The 21,256-nt window shown below is 40.0% G+C and overlaps 2 protein-coding genes across 10 annotated transcripts; one reads left to right on the plus strand and one right to left on the minus strand.

The window, feature by feature from the left end:
• Positions 1–117: 117 nt before the first annotated feature.
• On the minus strand, positions 118–16,428 carry setd7 (SET domain containing 7, histone lysine methyltransferase). 9 transcript variants are annotated; one of them, XM_051649866.1, is made up of 8 exons: positions 16,275–16,428; positions 7,117–7,246; positions 6,465–6,666; positions 6,126–6,315; positions 2,445–2,526; positions 2,138–2,255; positions 1,884–2,041; positions 118–1,803 (listed from the first exon to the last, which is right to left on the minus strand). In XM_051649866.1, exons 1-8 carry the CDS (start codon positions 16,312–16,314, stop codon positions 1,602–1,604), a joined length of 1,122 nt encoding a protein of 373 aa, XP_051505826.1. In that variant the 5' UTR covers positions 16,315–16,428; the 3' UTR covers positions 118–1,601. The 9 variants fall into 9 exon arrangements, 5 of the variants coding, with proteins under 5 accessions (XP_051505826.1, XP_051505827.1, XP_051505828.1 ...); XM_051649867.1 differs by having other exon boundaries at positions 1,592–1,822; XR_007892524.1 differs by lacking the exons at positions 118–1,803; positions 1,884–2,041; positions 2,138–2,255 and adding exons at positions 2,706–4,297; positions 4,543–4,766; positions 4,969–5,080 and having other exon boundaries at positions 2,420–2,526.
• A 1,262-nt stretch (positions 16,429–17,690) lies between these two features.
• Positions 17,691–20,949, plus strand: mgst2 (microsomal glutathione S-transferase 2). The gene is made up of 5 exons (XM_051649897.1): positions 17,691–17,850; positions 18,970–19,069; positions 19,263–19,333; positions 19,466–19,547; positions 19,661–20,949. The coding sequence occupies exons 1-5, from the start codon at positions 17,790–17,792 to the stop codon at positions 19,770–19,772; spliced, it is 426 nt and encodes a 141-aa protein (XP_051505857.1). The 5' UTR covers positions 17,691–17,789; the 3' UTR covers positions 19,773–20,949.
• The last annotated feature ends 307 nt before the right edge of the window (positions 20,950–21,256 follow it).

Genomic DNA, 21,256 nt, shown 5'->3' on the forward strand with positions numbered 1-21,256 from the left:
AGTACTTGCCTAGCTAAAAGAAGAAAAATACCGGTCATAACCAGTTAAAACTATGTATTATACACTGGCTCGTGATAAAGTAGCTGAGAAAAACATTTAATAAATGAGTCAAAAGAACTGTTACTTTGGGAGTTTTTTTTTATTGATAAATCTTTGCAGATAGCTATTGCATATCAAAGGCTGAAGTTCAGTTCCATATTAAGATTTCCCTTAACCCTTGAGCCTTACTCTCACATACATCCTCAATCTTTCCCCAACAAATTCATCTTGCGTAAACACTTCTTTTTGCGATGAACATTTTTCATTTCACTCTCGGTGTGGAAAAACAAACACAAAAATAACACAAATAAATGTTTCCCCTGTATAATACTGTACTTCAAGACCACTAGATCCTTTTAAGTTAAAGGAATATTTAATCCAAAAATGAAAATTGTCTCATCATTTACTCACTCTCATGCCATCTCTAATGTGTATGACTTTCTTTCTTCTGCTGAACACAAATTAAGATTTTTAGAAGAATATTTCAGCTCTGTAGGTCCATACAATGTAAGTGAATGATGGCCAAAACTTTGAAGCTTCAAAAAGCACATAAAGGCCACATAAAAGTAATCTATAACACTCCAGTGTTTAATCAATATCTTCTGAAGTGATATGATAGGTGTGGGTGAGAAACAGATAAATATTTAAGTCCTTTTTTACTGTAAATCTCCACTTTCACATTCTTTTTTTGTTTTTGGCTATTTGCATTCTTCGTGCATATAACCACCTACTGGGATGGAGGGGGATTTATCTGTTTCTCACCCACACCTATCATATAACTTCAGAAGACATGGATTAAACCACTGAAGTCATATGGATTACTTTAATACCGCCTTCATCTGCTCTTTCGAGCTTCAAAGATGCACTTGCATTGAATGGACCATCCGAGCAGAAAAATATTCTTCTAAAAGTATTTGTTTGTGTTCAGCAGAAGAAAGTCATACACATCTATGATAGCATGAGGGTGAGTAAATGATGAGAGAATTTTCATTTTTGGGTGAACTATCCCTTTAACTGTAGATTCTGTCCATATATGCCACAAGAGACAGGACAGATTTGTAAATAACTGCTGGTGTTACCAACCATGTAACATGTAAAACTATTTAGGGGAACACATCAGCAGCAAAAGGCAAAATACTGGTTTAATACTGCATAATTGTGGTAAAGACACTGAATACCTCAAGAAATAGTTACAATAATTTAGCTGCCTGGATTTCAGCCAAATTCTTAGAAATCACTTGCCCTTGTTTCGATCTCTGTATTCTGTAGTACAACCAACCAAGTAACCAACAGACACATACTAGACCTTCCACACTATAGAACCATAGAACCATTTTGCAGCTAGCTCAGTGATTTGAGCAAAGATTTCACAGTTACAGTCCTTGTAAACAAATGAGGATATCTGAGAGAAGAAATAGTAACAGAATAGCAAACAAAATTATTATTTGTTAGTGTTAGCACACTGCAAGATAGTTAGAGGACACGGTTAGATTTTCTGGTGGTTGTTCGGGTAGAAGGAAGATAATGCTTTTTGAGGCATGTTGACAGAGGTGAGAGGGGTTTCAGCAGGCCTCTTCAGCCCCTTTTCCCGATTCACTCTGCTGAAACTCCAGCAATTCCTTCATGTACCATTCCGGTGCCTCTGGACCAGACTTCCCTGATGTCTTATGGTCATAACCGTAAGCAACAGTAAGTTCCTCATCCTTCTGTACTGCACGGATTGTTCGGATGCATTTTATCTGCCCAAAACGAGGGTGGACAAACCTGGGCAAAAATCAAACTACTACTAAAACTAATGTAAGAAACCAAAAAAGTGTATTTATTGAATGTGTGTTCAAACTCACGGGTCATATTTGCAGTTGGGGGTGAAAGAGTGATTGGCCTTGTGACCTAGAGATGCACAATAATTCTCCGTTAGACTGAATGGTTCTGGAACATCAATCACTGTGTCCTCATCCAATGAAATGGTGTTTCCATTCATGGACCAATCACGACTGTCCACCTGTCAAATGAAACATTAATAAGAACAACAACAATTCTAACAATTGAATTACAACATAAAATGGAAATAGACAGACAGACAGACAGACAGACACACCTCTGAATGTGTAATGCGGACTCCATTATAAAAAGCCATCACTGTGTCAGCCTTAGCTTCAGTTTTTGCAAATAGCCCTTCCCCAGCTCCAGAGATAAGTGACTGTCCCACATAAACACTGTTAGAGAAATCAAAAGCCAATCACATATCAGCTATATACACAAGAAATGCTGTATGAGGACAGTTCAACCAGAGAAACAAGTAAACAGACATTCTATCTGGAAAAGAAGCAAAAGAGTACATGTTTTGTTTTTAAACTAGATTTGATAGATTGAGGTTTACATGGTTGATCACAGCTTGCACCAACCGTTGGCTCTCATAGGGGTCTGGCAACAGTTTATGTCCAGCGATGCAGGAAGGAGTGGATTTATCGTAGCTGTAAACAGGACCTAAAAAACAGTATATATATATTATATATAATATATATATAAAAGATTAACCTAAACTACAGTCATTTTGCAATTAGAGTAAGTTGGTCTTTTCGATCCGATTACCATAAACCTTATGCCACATTAAACCATATTCATCTTTTTCTAGAAATACAAATTATTTATCATTATTTACTCACCCTTACGTCACTCCAAACCTGTATGACTTCTTTCTTCTATGGAACACAAAAGGTGATTTTTCATAAATATCAGGGTTTATCTGCCATAAAATGTAACCGAATAGTGACTTTGGTCTGTCAAACTTGAGAAAAGACATCAATAAAATCACAGTAAAACTAATCGATATGACTCATGCACTGTTTTCCAAGTCTTCTGAAGCCATATGCTTGCTTTGTTTGATGAAGAGAACAAAACATTATTCACTCTTAAATCAAATAAAATAATTTATAAACACACCAAGTGATCGAATGGCTTCAGGAGCCTTGGAAAAGTGCATGAGTAACAATTACTTTTACTGTGCTTTAATGGTGGTCCTTGCATTATATGGTAAATAAACACTAGCCGGGTTTCCATCAAAATGTTTATCATATTTAATGCACATTTCTGAAAATGTGACTAAAGAAAATGCGAAACAGCGCGTTTCCATGAACTGTTATCTTGAGGGAGCTCGCCTTTTGTCATAGAGCAGCTGAACGACCTCTTTGCTTCGGTTAGAGTTGTATTTGCTGTAATAAAGCAATTGTACATTATGTTATTAAATGCTACCAGGAGACATTGCAGAATAAGTGCAATAGCTCACATAATGAGGGCTCAAATGGCATATTCCCATTCGCCGACAGCCTCCATATACCCAGGGGTGTAAAAAGTCATCAGAAATTATACTTAATTGAAAGTATGGATACTGAGAGAAAATTTTACTCAGTACCTAGCCAAAAACATACTTGAGTGAAAGTAAAAAAGTATTCACATTAAATTGTACTTAAGGATAAAAAAAATTACTTTTGAAATCAAGACAGGAGATTGTGTGAGAGAGGATGTTGTTTAATTCGATTGGTTTGTTATGTCACGTTTTTATTGTCTCTGAAGACTGTCATATCAAGTCATACCTGTCATGCCTGGTCAAGACTCATGTACAATAACTACATTTTTGCAAAATGATTTTATGTGGCCTGTTGTACGTAACATGGTAATGTCCTGGTGGAATGAACACTACAGGCGCTAAAACAACGATGACTTTTATCCCCTTTCACTAAAATCACGAGTAAAACGTCAGAATATCAGTTCATAAACACTTTTCACTCTGTTCCTCACACAATGCTATCTTATGACATATAAATACTTTTACTATAGCACATGACTCATTTTAACGTTTGCATTACATAACCGACTACATTTACAAGCTTGATAGAGTGTTACATATGCGATACAAAAGGACCGGGGTAAAAGTCCTGAAGAGCATGCAAGTCGACACGTGAGCGTGTTTTTGATCTCACATTTGCTTTTTCTGACACCATCGGTTAGGTTTAGGTTTAAGGTAGGGAGGTCAGTTTTGTTGATTTAAATCTCGATAGAACATTAACCTCAAAAACCTCATCTGTTCGGGAGAACATTTCACTCGCTTTTAGCGCCACACAGTGGACATTTCACTCAGAACTACCCAGAGACCTGTAATGAACCACATAATTTTATTTTGCAAAAACGTTGCCAGTCACACAATGTTCGTTGCATGGGAGAAGGCACTCACGAATTGCGATGTCAGAGCACCCAGCCCCTTAAGAAATAGAGAAGATAAAAAAATAAAAAAATAAATTAAAAAAAAAAAAAGAAAAAGAAAAATATGAAGGCAAGTGTAGAAGTAAATGACATGTACACATTTAATTACAAATGCCTTTTGTTCTTATAGATACTGTTTATTTGCATCATGAATTATAATTTTTTACTTCAAAACTGTCCAATCTGGAGAAGTAGCAGGCATTTAGAATAAAGTTTAGGACAAAAACCATCAGTGTTTCTCACTTCGTGCTCATAGTTTTGAATGAATACATCACATTCAGTCTGGCGGTCACATACGGTCTTGTCGCGCAAATATTTCAACGTATCCGAAGCTCAAATCAGATCCGAAATTCCACCTCTGCAGATGGTCGGAACTCCACACAGCCGTCGCTACACTCCGTTTGAAATGACTGACCTCTGGTCTGTCATCTGTCGTTTGTCGGATGCAGTGAAAAGGCGGCTTCAATCTAGTAAGATGAAAGAAAATGATCTGCAAAAACATAGTGAGTACTTTTCACGTTGAAATAAAATTGTAAGGAGTAAATAGTACTATTTTCTTTCTTTGGAAATGTAATTAAGTAAAAGTACAAGTATTCAGTTTAAATTGCACTCGAGTAAAGTACAAATCCCAAAAAATAATATTTTTTCTGGTGGACAGTGAGGACTCACTTTAACGACGATCTGTGGGTGAAGCACTTTCGACTAACCAGGGCTATGTTTGAAGAATTGTGTGCCATAGTCGGAACTTTCACTGAGCCAGTCACATCAAGCTCTCGCACACCTATACCATCCGACGAGCGCATTGTCATCATGCTTTACAAATGGTCATGACACGTCATCATTCATTTTAACTAATGCGAAGTTCTAGAAAATCCACCTAGCGCACCACATTTATGCAAATTTTGAGAGTTTATTCAGGATTTCTTATGCACATTTTCAAAATGCACAAAACTAGTTGGATGGAAATGCAGCTCCTCTGAAATTCCTTTTGTGTTCCATGGAGGAACCCCATTCATAGTGGTTTGGAGTGAAAAGGGTCATTAAATAATGGCCAAATTTTCATTTTTGGGTGAATTATCCCTTTATATGCCATTTAAATTGCAATAAAATATGAGAGTCTGGCATGTATTTTCAATAATAAAACAAAAACAACAAAGTGGTACAAAGAGTTGTGTATGTTTGAAGACATTTTCTGGGTTCAATACAAGTTAAGCTCAATCAACAGCATTTGTGGCATAATATTTATTACCACAAAAATTCATTTTGACTAGTCCAACCTTTCCAAAAGCAAAATCTGGCACTTGCAATGGAATTGAATGGGGCCAATCCGTAAACATTAAAATACTCACCATTTCAAAAGTATAGCCACAATACATAAACAATGCGTGTTAACATGATTTTATTGTGATAAAATTGCTTAATACACTTTTGTGTGCAAAGCTACAGCCAATTTTACAACTTCGTTGCCATGGCGACGTAATGGTGTAAACCATAAAACAACCATAAAAGCGATGATTTAAACAACTTCACAGCACAAATAATACATAAGTGCTTTTATAAAATTATAAGCTTCACATTTCTGCCTTTACCCTACAAAAATTGGCTCCATTCACTTCAATTGTAAGTGCCTCACTGTAACCTTGATATTTGTTTTTCCGAAGAAAAAGAGGGACGAGTCAAAACATTTTTTTTGTGGTAATCAACATTACACCACAAATGCTGTTGATTGAGCTTAACTTGTACTGAACCTGGAATATTCCTTTAAAGTAGCAATACTGAGTATTCCAGATAAGAAATATGAGAGAATAAAAAGAATATAAACTAACTGTCTGGATCAACAGTGAAGTGTGGTCTGCTGTTCACTTGAGTGGTAAGAGTAGCAAGTCGACCCTCAATAAGTTCTCCGTCTACAAAGGTGCCATATAGAGACGTGTATCCATCAGGGTAAACATAGGCCACCGCCTTTCCTGTCATCTCTCCATCTTCATTCACTTCCCCCACCACACAGCCACCATCCTTCACATAACATTGGAGAAAAAAAAAACCTTATACACACAGAAACCTGGAACCAAATTCAGGCATTCACACACATTAAACTGAAACTTGTTTGCAAAAACTATTTGTCAGTAGAATTATTTATTTCTTTGACCACGTGAAAAACACACCGGGTAGTAGACCCAGCACATGCCACAGCGAATGTTGTCCTTGTACTGGCCCCTGAAGACCAGGTGACGGTCAGAATCGAACTCTTGAGCTGGTCCATTGAGCTCGCCGTCTACGTACGTCCCATGTAGTGCTCCTCCATCCTCATATGTGTAAATGCCCTTGCCCTGTAAAGCATCGTCCACATAGAAACCCTCCAACGTACTACAGAGACAAACAATGGGTGATATGTGGGTAAATTATAATTACATTTATCCGTGAAGTAACACCAGCTCATATAGATCATCCTGGAAGCAAGCAAAACTTCAAGCCAGATTCTGTGTCTTGGATTCTTGGATGATCAGGATACACTTTTGTAGTAAAAAAGAACCCTTCTGAATGGGTAGAAGAAAAATTGGATACCAAAGGTGGATTTTGAGTGCGGGCATAAGACACTCAGAGATAGGAATGAAAAAAGGAAATTAAGAAAGTTAATTCAATCCAAGACTGCTAGTGACGCATTTGAAAGAGATTGATTCACAGTGATATGATTTTGGACTATTATAAAAATATCCAGGAGTCTGTTCAACAATGACTAAGAGATCATTATGAAATCACAAGCTGGAAATCAAGAACAGACTCAACAATGGTGTCAACACCAAATTTCATACATACCTCCCATCGAAAAAGAAAAATTTGCCTTTTCCATTCTTCTCCCCATGAACAAAGAGTCCCTCAAATCTGTCACTGGAGGAGTATGTTACAGTACAGAAACCATGAGGCTGCTCATCTTCATCCAAAGGCCCTAAAGCATAAGGACATCGTAATCAGAGCAAAGCAAAATGATAGACTAAATGCACACAAACAATAGATATTCAGACCTCATTGTCATCTCTTGTGCTAAAATAAAACAGTAATGCAATTAATACCCTAGAATAACATATTAACTTTAAAAGGCCTGGTTAACAGTTAGGTCAGTAGTAGAGACATGATCACATTGATCACACTTGACATTTAGCCAGAACTTTTCATCTTGACTCTACACTAGAGCTGCATGATTCTGGATAAATTGAGAATCACGATTTTTTTTTTGCTTAGAATAAAGATCACGATTCTGAAGAAAAATTCATATTTCAGTGATTTACAAAACCTGGACTTAAGGGTACTAAAAGTAACATGTAATTTACTAGAGGTTCTGACAAAATGTTATCTGCTTCAATCTATGCAAAAATGCAATAAAGTTGTAAATCAAATATATAAATTTAAAATGTCCTAAGCCCACAAGAGGGGGAAATGAATACATTATAAACCAAACAGCTCCTTGTGATTATCAAAAAAAACAAAACAAAAACAAAAAACAAAACAAAAACAAAAACAAAAACAAAAAAAGGGAAAAAAAGCATAATAATAATAATAATAATAATAATAATAATAATAATAAACATTTAACCTGTTTCTCACATGCTAAGTAAAAAGCAAAACGAGCAAAAAAAAAAAGCTTCATTAACAGTTCTACGTTAACTTGGTATTGCACTTAAGCAAATATGCAATAAAACACTGTTATTTCACAAAAGCTGTTTTTAAATAAATATTAATTTAAATTAAAACAATGTGGACTTCAGTGTTTCTCTTGTAAAAATTGCCTCAAGCTTATAAAGGAATTATTCAACAGCTAGTAATTAAATAGAGAACATAGTAAACAGTGCTTTAAGTTTTTTTTTAACAAAAGTAGCAATTAAACATTTAACATTAAAAAAGGTAATTTAATGCAAAATGAAACTACTTAAATACTTGACACTCTTTACTGTGTGATAGATCTACATTAATACTGATCTGATGCAGTAAAAATGCCTAAATGCCTATAACAGTCTGCATGCAGCTTACAGTGCAAACAGCATTCACAGCGCTTCACGTTTTCCACATTTTGTTATGTTACAGCCTTATTCCAAAATTGATTAAATTCATTATTTTCCTCAAAATTCTGCAAACAATACCCCATAATGACAACGCGAAAGAAGTTTGTTTGAAATCTTTGCAAATTTATTAAAAATAAAAAACGAAAAAAAAAAAATTATAAAAAAAAAATAACGTACATAAGTATTCACAGCCTTTGCCATGACACTCAAAATTGAGCTCAGGTGCATCCTGTTTCCACTGATCATCCTTGAGATGTTTATACAACTTGATTGGAGTCCACCTGTGGCAAATTCAGTTGATTGGACACGATTTGGAAAGGCACACACCTGTCTATATAAGGTCCCACAGTTAACAGTGCATGTCAGAGCACAAACCAAGCCATGAAATCCAAGGAATTGTCTGTAGACCTCCGAGAAAGGATTGTATCGAGGCACAGATCTGGGGAAGGGTACAGAAAAATGTCTGCAGCATTGAAGGTCCCAATGAGCACAGTGGCCTCCATCATCCGTAAATGGAAGAAGTTTGGAACCACCAGGACTCTTCCTAGAGCTGGCCGCCTGGCCAAACTGAGTGATCGGGGGAGAAGGGCCTTAGTCAGGGAGGTGACCAAGAACCCGATTGTCACTCTGACAGAGCTCCAGCATTTCTCTGTGGAGAGAGGAGAACCTTCCAGAAGAACAACCATCTCTGCAGCACTCCACCAATCAGGCCTGTATGGTAGAGTGGCCAGACGGAAGCCACTCCTCAGTAAAAGGCACATGACAGCCCACCTGGAGTTTGCCAAAAGGCACCTGAAGGACTCTCAGACCATGAGAAACAAAGATTGAACTCTTTGGCCTGAATGGCAAGCGTCATGTCTGGAGGAAACCAGGCACCGCTCATCACCTGGCCAATACCATCCCTACAGTGAAACATGGTGGTGGCAGCATCATGCTGTGAGGATGTTTTTCAGCGGCAGGAACTGGGAGACTAGTCAGGATCGAGGGAAAGATGAATGCAGCAATGTACAGAGACATCCTTGATGAAAACCTGCTCCAGAGCACTCTGGACCTCAGACTGGGGCGAAGGTTCATCTTCCAACAGGACAACGACCCTAAGCACACAGCCAAGATAACAAAGGAGTGGCTACGGGACAATTCTGTGAATGTCCCTGATTGGTCCAGCCAGAGCCCAGACTTGAACCCGATTGAACATCTCTGGAGAGATCTGAAAATGGCTGTGCACTGACGCTCCCCATCCAACCTGATGGAGCTTGAGAGGTCCTGCAAAGAAGAATGGGAGAAACTGCCCGAAAATATGTGTGCCAAGCTTGTAGCATCATACTCAAAAAGACTTGAGGCTGTAATTGGTGCCAAAGGTGCTTCAACAAAGTATTGAGCAAAGGCTGTGAATACTTACGTACATGTGATTTTTTTCGGTTTTTATTTTTAATAAATTTGCAAAGATTTCAAACAAACTTCTTTCACGTTGTCATTATGGGGTATTGTTTGTAGAATTTTGAGGAAAATAATGAATTTAATCCATTTTGGAATAAGGCTGTAACATAACAAAATTTGGAAAAAGTGAAGCGCTGTGAATACTTTCCGGATGCACTACATATACATAATTTGTCCCATCTGCTTATACAATAACGACTGTGTTTGCTTTAATATCTCGTTAAGACAGTGCAGATTTAATCCCATCTGTTTACACTCTCGTAATTCATTAACAGCTGTTTACATTAATATCACCTAAAGAGGGGTATTTTGATTAAAAACAGCGCAGAGTCTCGTGCAGGAGCACTGCATTCATCACAAGACACAAGTGCAGGGGGCCTGGAGTCGCGAGTTCGAATCCAGGGCATGCTGAATGACTCCAGCCAGGTCTCCTAAGAACCAAATTGGCCCGGTTGCTAGGGAGGGTAGAGTCACATGGGGTAACCTCCTTGTGGTTGCTATAATGTGATTCTCGCTCTTGGTGGGGCACGTGGTGACTTGTGCGTGGATGCCGCGGAGAATAGCGTGAAGCCTCCACACGCGCTATGTCTCCGCAGTAATGCCCCTCAACAAGCCACGTGATAAGATGTGCGGATTGACGTCTCAGACGTGGAGGCAACTGAGATTCATCCTCCGCCACCCGGATTGAGGCGAGTCACTACGCTACCATGAGGACTAGTTGAAATCTCTCTACAATAACGCCAATATTCTAATATTGGCTATGGTGTTTAAGCCCCGCCTGTTTTGGCGCAAAACGGTCCGCTATAAAAACAGGTGCACAAACACCATTTCCTCAGAATTTCTGACTGAGAACAAGGAGTGCATCGCTCACACCTCGAAGAAGTGTCTTGTCTTGTGGTGCGGCCAGTGTTTGCAATGTCTTGATCCCTTCATCTCAGGGAACCGAGGTTATGTATGTAACCAAGACGTTCCCTTACGACTCGGTACACTTGAAATTGCGTTTATTAATGCATATGGGGAACCGAATCCCATCACGCCACGCTACACGACATAACCTCCCAGAAAGGAAGCATGATGCCACGGTCTCGTGGGACAGCGACAGACAAGAATATACCACAGTGAGTGACCCTCGTGTTGGGCCGAGGGGAGCACTCAGAACAAATATGTGAACTATAGTCATATAGTATGAATTAACTCCTTCAGGAACCCAGTCAGGAAAGGAGTTTATTTATAATGTAAGTGCTTGTGAGTTATGGTAAATTACAACGGCCTAATACAGGCAGTTGTGTAAAAGATGGGGAGCTCCTAAAAGGGAGCAGCATAAGTATATATATTTGGCCAATGGATAGCAGGCACTCTAAACAGAGAGGACTTGTGAAGAGAGAGACGTTACGTCTAGGTTGTAAATCCTTGCGAATGCATTTTGAGAGGACCATATGTCCTGTAAGGACACACAATTCGTCCATGCCCATGAGGAGTCCATGCCTCTAGTTGAGTGTGCTTTAACACCAATTGGGCAAGTCTTACCCTGCGACTCATAAGCCAGGGCAATTGCATCGACAATCCAGTGAGAAAGTCTTTGCTTGGAGATGGACATTAATTTTGTGCATCCTCCATAGCATACAAAGAGCTGATCAGATGGTCTGAACTGGCGTGTACACTCAACGTATGTGTGTAGTGTCCACACAGGGCATAACAAATGCAATTATTGTTCCTCATCTGAATTAATGGAGGAGGGAAGAAGGCCTGAAGGTGAACCACCTGCGCTCTGAAGGGCGTGGTTAGGACCTTAGGTACATAGCCTTTTCTGGGTTTGACAGTGGCTCTTGAAAGACTGGGGCCAAACTCCAGACATGAATTGCCGATTGATAGTGCATGTAAGTCTCCGACCCATTTTACTGAGGCCAGAGCCATCAATAGTGTGGTCTTAATGGAGAGCATGTGCAAATCAACAGAGTCCAAAGGTTCGAAGGGGGGTCCTGTGAGAGCTTTTAGGACTAAAGTTAAGTCCCAAGTCAGGACTGTGGCCGGCCGAGGTGGGTTTAATCGTCTTGCTCCTTTAAGGAACTTTATGGTTAAATCGTGCTTGTCTATAGAGGCACCGGCTTCATGTGCGTGATACGCAGATATAGTTGCCACATACACTTTGAGTGTTGACAGGGTGAGTCCTGCGTCTAATTGCTCTTGAAGAAATATGAGAATTTCATGAATGGGGCAGTTTACTGGGTCTTGTGCCTGAGAGAGTAGATCCCTCCTCAGCGGTATTTCCCATGGCGAGCTGTAGAGCATCTCTATCATTTCCGGAAACCATGGCTGGTTGGGCCATTTCGGCGCAACTAATAGAATCGTTTCCTGGTCCTCTCGGACTTTACATATGACAGAGTGATCAGGCATACCAGGGAAAATGCATATTTGCATTTCGCCAGCCATTTGTGTGCCATTGCGCCTGCTCCCAGCAGGGCTTGGGACTTTGAGTACCAGAGGGGACAGTGGGTATTCTCCACTGAGGCATCTAGATCGATTTCTGCTTTGCCGAATATTTCCCAAATCCTCAACAGAGTTTGAGGATGAAGTCTCCTGAATTCTGCCTTGGTGGTTTATATATGCCACAACTGTCATGTTGTCTGAGCGAACCAGGACATGACAGTTTGCTATTTCTGACTGAAAAAGCTTTAAGGCTAGAAATACAGCTGATAGGTCTGGGCACCACATGTCCACTTGCCCCAGCATGACACCTCGCTGGTAAAACGCAGAAGCTGTCCATGCTGCTAAAGCAGCTATACAGCAGCAGGATATAGTGATGTGCATGCGCCCTTGGCACCAAGCATGTTGTGGCACAAGGCGCTTCAGCCCGTATATGCTGCTGCCATAAATCCCAATGCTTCCTGAAACAGCTTCAGTGGAAGTGTTCTCCCCAGTTTGAACCGAGACAGACACTGTAGAATGGCCTGAACGCGCTCGTTTGTGGAGTCGAGGTGGATTCCCAAAAAGGAGATTTTTTTTTTGGCTGGGGGAGAGCGTGCTCTTCATCCAGTTCACATTGAGGCCCAAGCTGTTTAGATGCTGAAGCAGTAAGTCTCTGTGCTGGCATAACAGAGCCTCTGATTGCAGCAGTAACAGCCAATTGTCGAGGTAGTTCAAGATGCGCATGCCGCTCAGTTTCAGAGGGGCGAGAACCACATCAATACACTTTGTGAATGCACGAGGAGCCAGAGACAGTCCGAAGGGTAGGACTTTGAATTGATACGCCGTTCCCTCGAACGCGAATCTCAAAAACATCCTGTGATGTCGTACAAATTGGATATGAAAGTATGCATCCTTCAAATCTATTGACATAAACCAATCGTGTGGGCATACATGCAATAAGATCCGTTTCTGAAGTAATCATTTTGAATGGCCGCTTTGTGAGTGCACGATTTAAATGTCTCAGATCCAGGATCAGCTGAAGTCCACCATCTTTCTTTGGAACAAGAATATAATGGCTGTGCACAATGTTTTTCATGATGAGATTGTGAATTTCGGCTCGTAATATTGGCGCATCTTCGGATGAAACCGTGGAAGACAGAACGCCATTGAAACGGGTGGACGACGTGCAAATTGGATTGTATAACCATGTTCGATAGTTTTTTTGCACCCATTCTGAAATATCCATTAGGGCTCGCCATGCATCCGTGTGTGGGACAGAGGGCAATTCGGTTTGTTTACCGTATGATATAATACGTCGCTCACAATAAAGAAGCAGTTGCGCATAGTGTGTGTGCTTTTAAGAGGAAAAAGGGCTTTTTGAGAATGTGTGAGCAACTTGTGCATTTGCAACGAATGCTGTATTCTTTTTTTGCACTTATTGTATTTTTTTTATTGCATTTATTTGAGTGCAAGACACAGAAACAACATTTTGAATAATATTGTGAACAACAATATTTGAAGGAAAACAGTAGTGGGGAGATGGGGAACAATGTTTTGTGTCTCCAACCGAGCCTTCTTTGGAGCAGACCCGGAGGGAACAATGGGCTCTGCTTTCCACTTCAAAGGGTTGTGCCCGTCAGGAGTGTTTTTGCTGCGCGTGCTGATATGCAGGTACCGATGAGGCAGCAGGTATGGGGCTTTTAGTTGGGCGCTGGCTCGAAACAAAGCAAGGGCATAAAGTGTCTCATAGCCTGTGACTGCTGCTGAATCGTGACGTAATGCTCAGCAACTTTATTCATAGAGCCGCTAAAGAGGCCGGCTGGAGACACTGGCGCATCCAACAGAGTGGCTTTTTCCTTATCACTCATTTCTGTGAAGGTCAGCCATATATGTCGATCTAGAACTGCCAGGATGCCCATGGACTTGCTGATGGCCTGCGCAGTGACTTTCATAGTATGCAACACTAAGTCTGTAGTGGTGCAGACTGCAGAGCTCTTTGAATGTCTCCGGATCGAAGCCGTGCTCGTCCATTTGCCTGAGGAGCTTGGCTTGAAATATCTGGAGCACCGCCATTGTGTGGAGAGCTGATCCAGCTTGTCCTGCTGCTGAGCAAGCTTGTCCCACCAGTGCGGACATTTGTCGACACTGTTTGGAAGGATGTATGGGACGTGATGTCACTCGCTGGGCAGAGGTGTGCCGCTACCACCTCCTCCACAGGGGGTAATTGGGCATAACCGTTTTCTTCCCTGTGATCCACATTAAAGAGGATGGCGTCACTGCACGAGCGCCCCGAGAAGGGCGCGCAACAGGACTTAGATAGTTCGTTATGAACTTCGGGGGAAAATGGGGCAGATTTGCAGGACGCTGCCATTTGACGGCGTCCAGACTGCAGGAACCATTCATCGAGGCGAGATTGTTCAGGTTCATCTGGGGGAGATCATTCAAGGTTAAGCTCTTCGACCGCCCTTGTAAGGACGTGGAGCATCTCCCTGTCAGTGGCACATGCACGTTCCTCTCCCTCGCTGGGGGGAGGGGCGACAGCATCATCCACTGACCACTCGCTTGATGCAGCGCGAGATATGACATCGTCATTATTATCCCCAGCGTCAGAACCGCTGAACGAGACGAGGCCGCCCGCTCTTTCAGAAGGTTGAAACTCCTCTCGCACATAGCATATCGGAAAACATGCGCTTCGGAGAGATTGAGGGGCTCGCGGGGCATGTGCTGCCATGAAGACCACCTCAAAGTCATCCTGCTCAACCTCGCGGCCCCGCCGTGCCTCCTCGTGTGAATCCTCGGGTATCACAGAAGAGGCAGGTGGAGGGCGCGTGAGGCTGAATCGTCCCTCAGAACGAGGGTGATTCGTGAGCACAGCGTCTAGACTCATTCCCTCACAGTGAGGGCAGTCTGTCTCCATGAGAGCTGACTCTGCGTGGGTGCGGCCCAGACAGTTAACGCAGCTCTCATGCTGATCTGATTGCGGGATGTGTCTCTCGCACAAGGAACACTTACGGAACGACATCTTTAAAAATATGCGAAAATGTAAGTGACACTTTTAGATATATAAATGAATATATATTTATATGTATATCACACAATATACAATTGCTTTGTAAGAATACACAAAGAATCAGGATTCCACTGGAATGTTAATATACATTGCAGAATCGTTGTCATTTAGAAATGAGATCGCATGGGTGTCTGAATTGAGATCGCGATTTATCGTGCAGCTCTGCTCTACACTTATAACCATTGGAGCAACCAGGGGGTGAGTGTTTTTATACTTAACTTGCAACTACTGTGTCAACACCCCAGTTGCAAGAAACTTCTTAAAGGGACAGCTCACCCAAAATTGAAAATTCTCAAAGAAGACACTGATTAAACCACTGGAGTCTAATGGATTACTTTTATGCTCCCTTTATATGCTTTTTGGAGATTCAAATTTCTGGCCACCATTCACCTGCATTGTATGGACCTACAGAGCTGAGATATTCTTCTAAAAATATTTGTTTGTGTTCAGCAGAAGAAAGAAAGTCATACACATCTGGGATGGCATGAGGGTGAATAAACGATGAGAGAATTTTCATTTTTGGGTGAACTATACCTTTAAGTTAAGAAAAACCTTAGATATAACTTTACAACCAGCACAGATCCTTAACTACCACGTGGCAACAATACCATGTAATTATTATTGTTTTAAACCTATCCTATATACAAGAGATCAGCGGTCAGATTAGCTGGCACATTTTTTAACGACTTTATATAGTGTAAGTGTTGGAGCATGTAAAAAGATAGTAGTCTTTCAGCCCTTGAGAATTCAGCTCGAGGAGGGAGCTTTAACTAACTACCTCTAAAGCCCTAATAACACTCATCTGGAGGATTAAAGAAGTCAGAAGTTTACGGGCCTCTGGTGTCTTTGACAGCATGTGTACAGAGGAAAGCTGTCGGTAATCCTCCACGGCATGAGACTGCATAAAAGTTCAGCCTGACAGCCGAGAAATCCCGGACGCGAGAAGACACCAAATAAAAACAAACTTACGCACACCGTCTCGTTTGTGAATACGCTTATCGTACCTTCCACCATTTCTTCTATGTTATCGTCATCGCTATCCATGTTTGCGCTTCCTTTGTCGTTTATTAGAGGGATATTCTGTTTCTATATGCCTGGTGCAGAAGTTTTTTAGGAGCTCTGAACAGCCAGTCCCCGGCGCACAGTGTCTGACATCATCAGCACCGACCGCACTGCATTCTGGTAAGTCCCGCCTCCTTCGTTCGGATTGGCTACTAACAACTGCGATTGGGCAGTTGAGAAGTCGTTCATATCGCTTTTGTAACCATAAACAGAAGTACATCATAGCGTATAAGTTGCAGAAAAACAAACAGCCACTAAGTTTGAAGTTCAGTACGAATTTTAAATGGTTAACATTAGACAAGACAAAACTATCACATGCATTTAAATAAGTTGTTTACAGATTTGTCGATTGATATTATAATGGGGGCCATGTATCATCGCAGCTTCCAGTGTATGAACGTGTGTGTGTGTGTTTTTACTCTTTTCTGCCCTATACAAACTGATTGACCTATTTACTGTACAGTATATTCCATACAGCTCAATGTATGATATTTAAAACAATTTCAGAGTAAACTGGTCAAGGAAAACCTCATTTGATTGGTTACTAGAAGCAGGTAGACCCGCCTTCCCCCTCATGCTTGCAAAACTATTTCAGTGAGAAATTTGTGGCAAAAGTGTGAGCGCGACAAAGGGAAGACGGAACAGTGTATATCGGATTATTTCTGGAAAATATTTATGCCACTAACACAAGTCATTTACACGTTTGCAGTAGTTTATTTTACACATACAGACTGATTCAATCAGTTTTGCTGTTCATGACACACTTTCTTTGCTTGCATATCACTGATTGCAGGTTTGCAATATTTTGGCCATGTTTATGCGCAAAAACAGTGCCAAAAGTGTAAGTGCGGAAAAAAAAAGAAGTCAGAAGACCACATTTACTTTGTGTTAATATGAAATTACAGATTCACAACACATGAATTACACTTATGCAAAGCATTTAAGTATTGCTAATATTTTTTTTCTTACACTTGCAACTTCATTTACACCTTTACAAAACGTTCTGTGCGCATGCAATTTATTTTTACGCTTTCACACATCTAACTCTGAGCATGCAAATCATTTAGGCACAATTTTACCTTCATAGACTCGTTTTAAAGAACCGGTTCAAAAGATCGATTTGCTCGAGAAACGGAGAAGAGAACATGCTGTCTAGCGTAGCGACAGCTCTAAATGATCAACTGGTTTTGTAGATTTATTTAAATTCAGGTGGCATTGTCCAAGCTCAAAAACACGAAACATAATACCAACTCGTTGTCAATGCCAACTCAAATATGGTCCGAATAGTGGTCCAACTTGTAGTCCCACAAACATACCATGTCAACCGGTATTTTCAGATCTGTAGCTCTGTCATATAGGCGGAGCCTTCGGAATGATGAAATACTTACCTGACACGGATGTGGTGAGACTATCCAAAAAGTTTTGTTTTCCTCTTTGGATTAGGCCCTATAGAAAATATGAGTTCGGATCTGCCAGTTCTCCTCGCAGCAGTGTCGGTACTGTCTGCTCTTCATATGGGTAATTATCTGTTATTTAATCAATGTAAATATGATGTAAACAACGTTTCCTATGGACAAGGCTTTACCGCTTGTCACCCTGTCTTGTGAGGATTGTGTTCGCATTTAGGCTATTTTTGTGAAGGAGGCAAATACTATCATAATATAATAGCCTACATAATAATACTAAAAAAAAAAAATATGTGCATGTGGATTTTAACTGTTGAATAGTATATGCCTTAAATCTAGTAACTTAAAACGTGAGTAATGGAGAAAGAAATGAGACCGTTGACCGCAAGCTCCCCAACCCGCTTTAATATATTAATCTGTAATCGAAAGATGAAAGGTCAGTTTGGCAGAAGTCAGTCATCTTTATAAAACGGAATTTAGTGACATATTGTTTTGATTAACAATGCCAAGACCAGAGAAATTTAGAAATCATTAACAATATCGGGAACACATCGATCAAAGCTTTTCTATTGTTAAATGAAATAATATTTGATGTTAATAGGACTATATCAAGTTGTTTCAAAACTCTGTCACAGACATAACTCTAACATATATCAGAACTCATATCTTAACCAATTACATGAAATTACATTTATTATAGACAAAAGGTGCCATAAAATTATACCCCAGATGAGTATTTCATTGTGTACTTTTCTTTTTAAGCTTTACTTAAAGCTGAAGTGTATCATTTCCGCGACTTGCGGCACCAAACGAATTGCAAAAAATAAACACTGTTATCAAACAGCTTTCTGAATATATTCCCGTCTCATATTGGTCAAACAAACAGATAGTCCCACCCCCAACTGACACCATTGGTTGAGTCAATGTTATTGTGTCCCTTGAAACGGGTCACATAAAACAAGCAGAGGAATTTTCATAGTGCCACAGACAGTGTTTACTGTTTTTAAGAAAATTAACCTATGAATGGTTCACTTATAGTTGTTTCTGTATATTAAGACGGGGTAGGTGAAAGTATTTTAACACCGGAAAAGTTACACACTTCAGCTTTTAAATGATTATCAAGATAATACTATACCGGGAATCATAGGCTATGCCAGACCAATTACTATTTACGACTTGTAGCAATGCATGTGGAAAAACTGGCAGAATAAGAGTGTTTACATTTTTTTAGGTTTTCAGGCAAGACGCGTGGGCTGGTCTAGGATGAAGCATAAAATTATGCCACCTTCTGTTACTGGACCAGCTGAGTTTGAAAGAACATTTCGTGCCCAGTAAGATCAATGAGCTTTGATATGAGGCTAAGAGATTATCATCTGCTTCAATATGCCTCTCATACATAACGCTTCAGATTACACACTTATCATTCATATAAGAAATGTAAAAAAAATTTTTTTAATTAGGGTGACAAAGATGTCACATATAATCCTAACTTGAATATCTTAAATATGTCCACTATTTCTGTAGCCAGAATGGTGTTGAGTTTTATCCCATCTTCTTGGTGCTATTGTGGACCTCTGGCATCTTTTGCAATGAAGGTATGTTATACAGTACGTATTTATATAACAATGCTATAGTAATACAATTATGTTGGATTTCCTCATTAAAAATGAGGAACTTCACACATCCTTAGTCTAATATAAGAACTCAATTTTCCCCTGATTTCACAGGACTTGCTGCTCTTGGAGGATTTCTGTATATTGTGGGAAGAGAGATATATTTTACTGGCTATATAAATGAAACCAAGAAAAGGTAATAACCAAAACATACTGGAAGTCATTATATGTAAGTTCTAAATTCTGTAACGTGTGCTTATTTTTGGTAAATGTGTGCTCATTACAGCTCAACCTTGTTTTTGTTTCTAGATTGCCAGGGTTTTACTTGGCGTTGTGTGTCATATTAATCCTATCTGTGATGGCCTCTGTTGGAATCATACAATCATTCTTGGACAAATATCTTGACATCGAACTGTTCTAAAGAAAGTGATGAATCCACATTTTGAAAATAGTTCATATCATTGCGATTTATCAGAAAACAGGCTCATGTAAAAAAGTCTTTCAACTTACTTTTGCATGTTTCAGGTATTTTATATTTTTTTGTGTTTTTTTTTTTTAAACCATTGTGAATGAACATGTTTACAGAGAAGAAATGTAAATATTTCGAGTTTTGAACCTTAGAGGCATTTGTTGTTATGACATGTTTGTTACAGTAATTATTAATAGTAATATTACCTGAACCAAAAATAATATTCTACTCAAACAGAGATTAAAATTACTCGATTTTGACAGATAGCTTTAGCAACATGTTATGTATTGCACCTTGCTCATTTGCTATGGTTTAAACTCATCACCATTTTGTGTAATTGATTTATTATAATAAAAAAATGATAATAATAATTTGCTACATTTATATAGCACTTTTCTAGAAACTCAAAGAACTTTACATAGTATAGGGGGAATCTCCTCAACCACCACCAGAGTGCAGCATCCATCTGGATGATGCGCGGCAGCCATAATGCACCAGTACACTCACCACACACCAGCTTTTGGTGGAGAGGAAAATACAATGATGTAGCCAATTCATATACACCAATCAGCCACAACATAATTATACAGAGTGGTTATCTGAGTTACCATAGACTTTGTCAGTTCAAACCAGTTTTTGCTTGATACAGACAGTAATGCTTGATAAAGACATTAATAACACATAACAATGGGGGGCCTGGGTAGCTCAGTGGTAACACACGCTGGCTACCACCCCTGGAGTTCGCTAGTTCGAATCCCAGGGCGTGCTGAGTGACCCCAGCCAGGTCTCCTAAGCAACCAAATTGGCCGGTTGCTAGTGAGGGTAGAGTCACATGGGGTAACCTCCTCGTGGTCGCTACAATGTGGTTCGTTCTCAGTGGGGCGTGTGGTGAGTTGAGCGTGGATGCTTCGGTGGATGGCGTCAAGCCACATTGATAAGATGCACGGGTTGGTAGTCTCAGACGTGGAGGCAGCTGGGATTCACCCTCTGCCACCCAGATTGAGGCGAATCACTACGTGACCACAAGGACTTAAAAGCGCATTGGGAATTGGGCATTCCAAATTGGGTGAAAAAGGGGAAAAATAAAATAAATAAATAAATAAATAACACATAACAACAATAATAACAAGACTTTGAGTTTATTTCCTCAATTACACATTTATAGTTCTGTATACTGTATCCTTAAACCAAGAATATTCATTTCATCATAAATCAAGAAGAGAAAACTTTCACAAAAGAGAGAGAGAGAGAGAGAAATAGCAGGCTACATTTTCAAAGCACTGTTAAACACAGCTAGAAGATCACATGAAAGAACAACCAGGGGATCCCTATAAAGACAGCCCACTAGGCTCACCTGGATATGTCCCACAGCCAGCGGAGCCAGTAGTGGGATTTGATGTAGCTCCTATTGAGATAAGGCAAGTGGTAGGAAAAGC

This window comes from Myxocyprinus asiaticus, chromosome 22 (genome assembly GCF_019703515.2).
Source record: "Myxocyprinus asiaticus isolate MX2 ecotype Aquarium Trade chromosome 22, UBuf_Myxa_2, whole genome shotgun sequence".
Lineage (NCBI taxonomy): Eukaryota > Metazoa > Chordata > Actinopteri > Cypriniformes > Catostomidae > Myxocyprinus > Myxocyprinus asiaticus.

Bases quoted from the DNA above. Each gene is read 5' to 3' on its own strand.
- setd7 (XM_051649866.1), bottom strand. From the start codon at position 16,314: ATGGATAGCGATGACGATAACATAGAAGAAATGGTGGAAG. The intron at 7,247-16,274 runs GTACGATAAGCG...CTTATGCTTTAG, and splicing joins CATAGAAGAAATGGTGGAAG to GGCCTTTGGATGAAGATGAG. The intron at 2,256-2,444 runs GTTGGTGCAAGC...TTTCTCTAACAG, and splicing joins GACCCCTATGAGAGCCAACG to TGTTTATGTGGGACAGTCAC.
- mgst2 (XM_051649897.1), top strand. From the start codon at position 17,790: ATGAGTTCGGATCTGCCAGTTCTCCTCGCAGCAGTGTCGGTACTGTCT. The intron at 17,851-18,969 runs GTAATTATCTGT...ACATTTTTTTAG, and splicing joins ACTGTCTGCTCTTCATATGG to GTTTTCAGGCAAGACGCGTG. The intron at 19,334-19,465 runs GTATGTTATACA...CTGATTTCACAG, and splicing joins TGGCATCTTTTGCAATGAAG to GACTTGCTGCTCTTGGAGGA.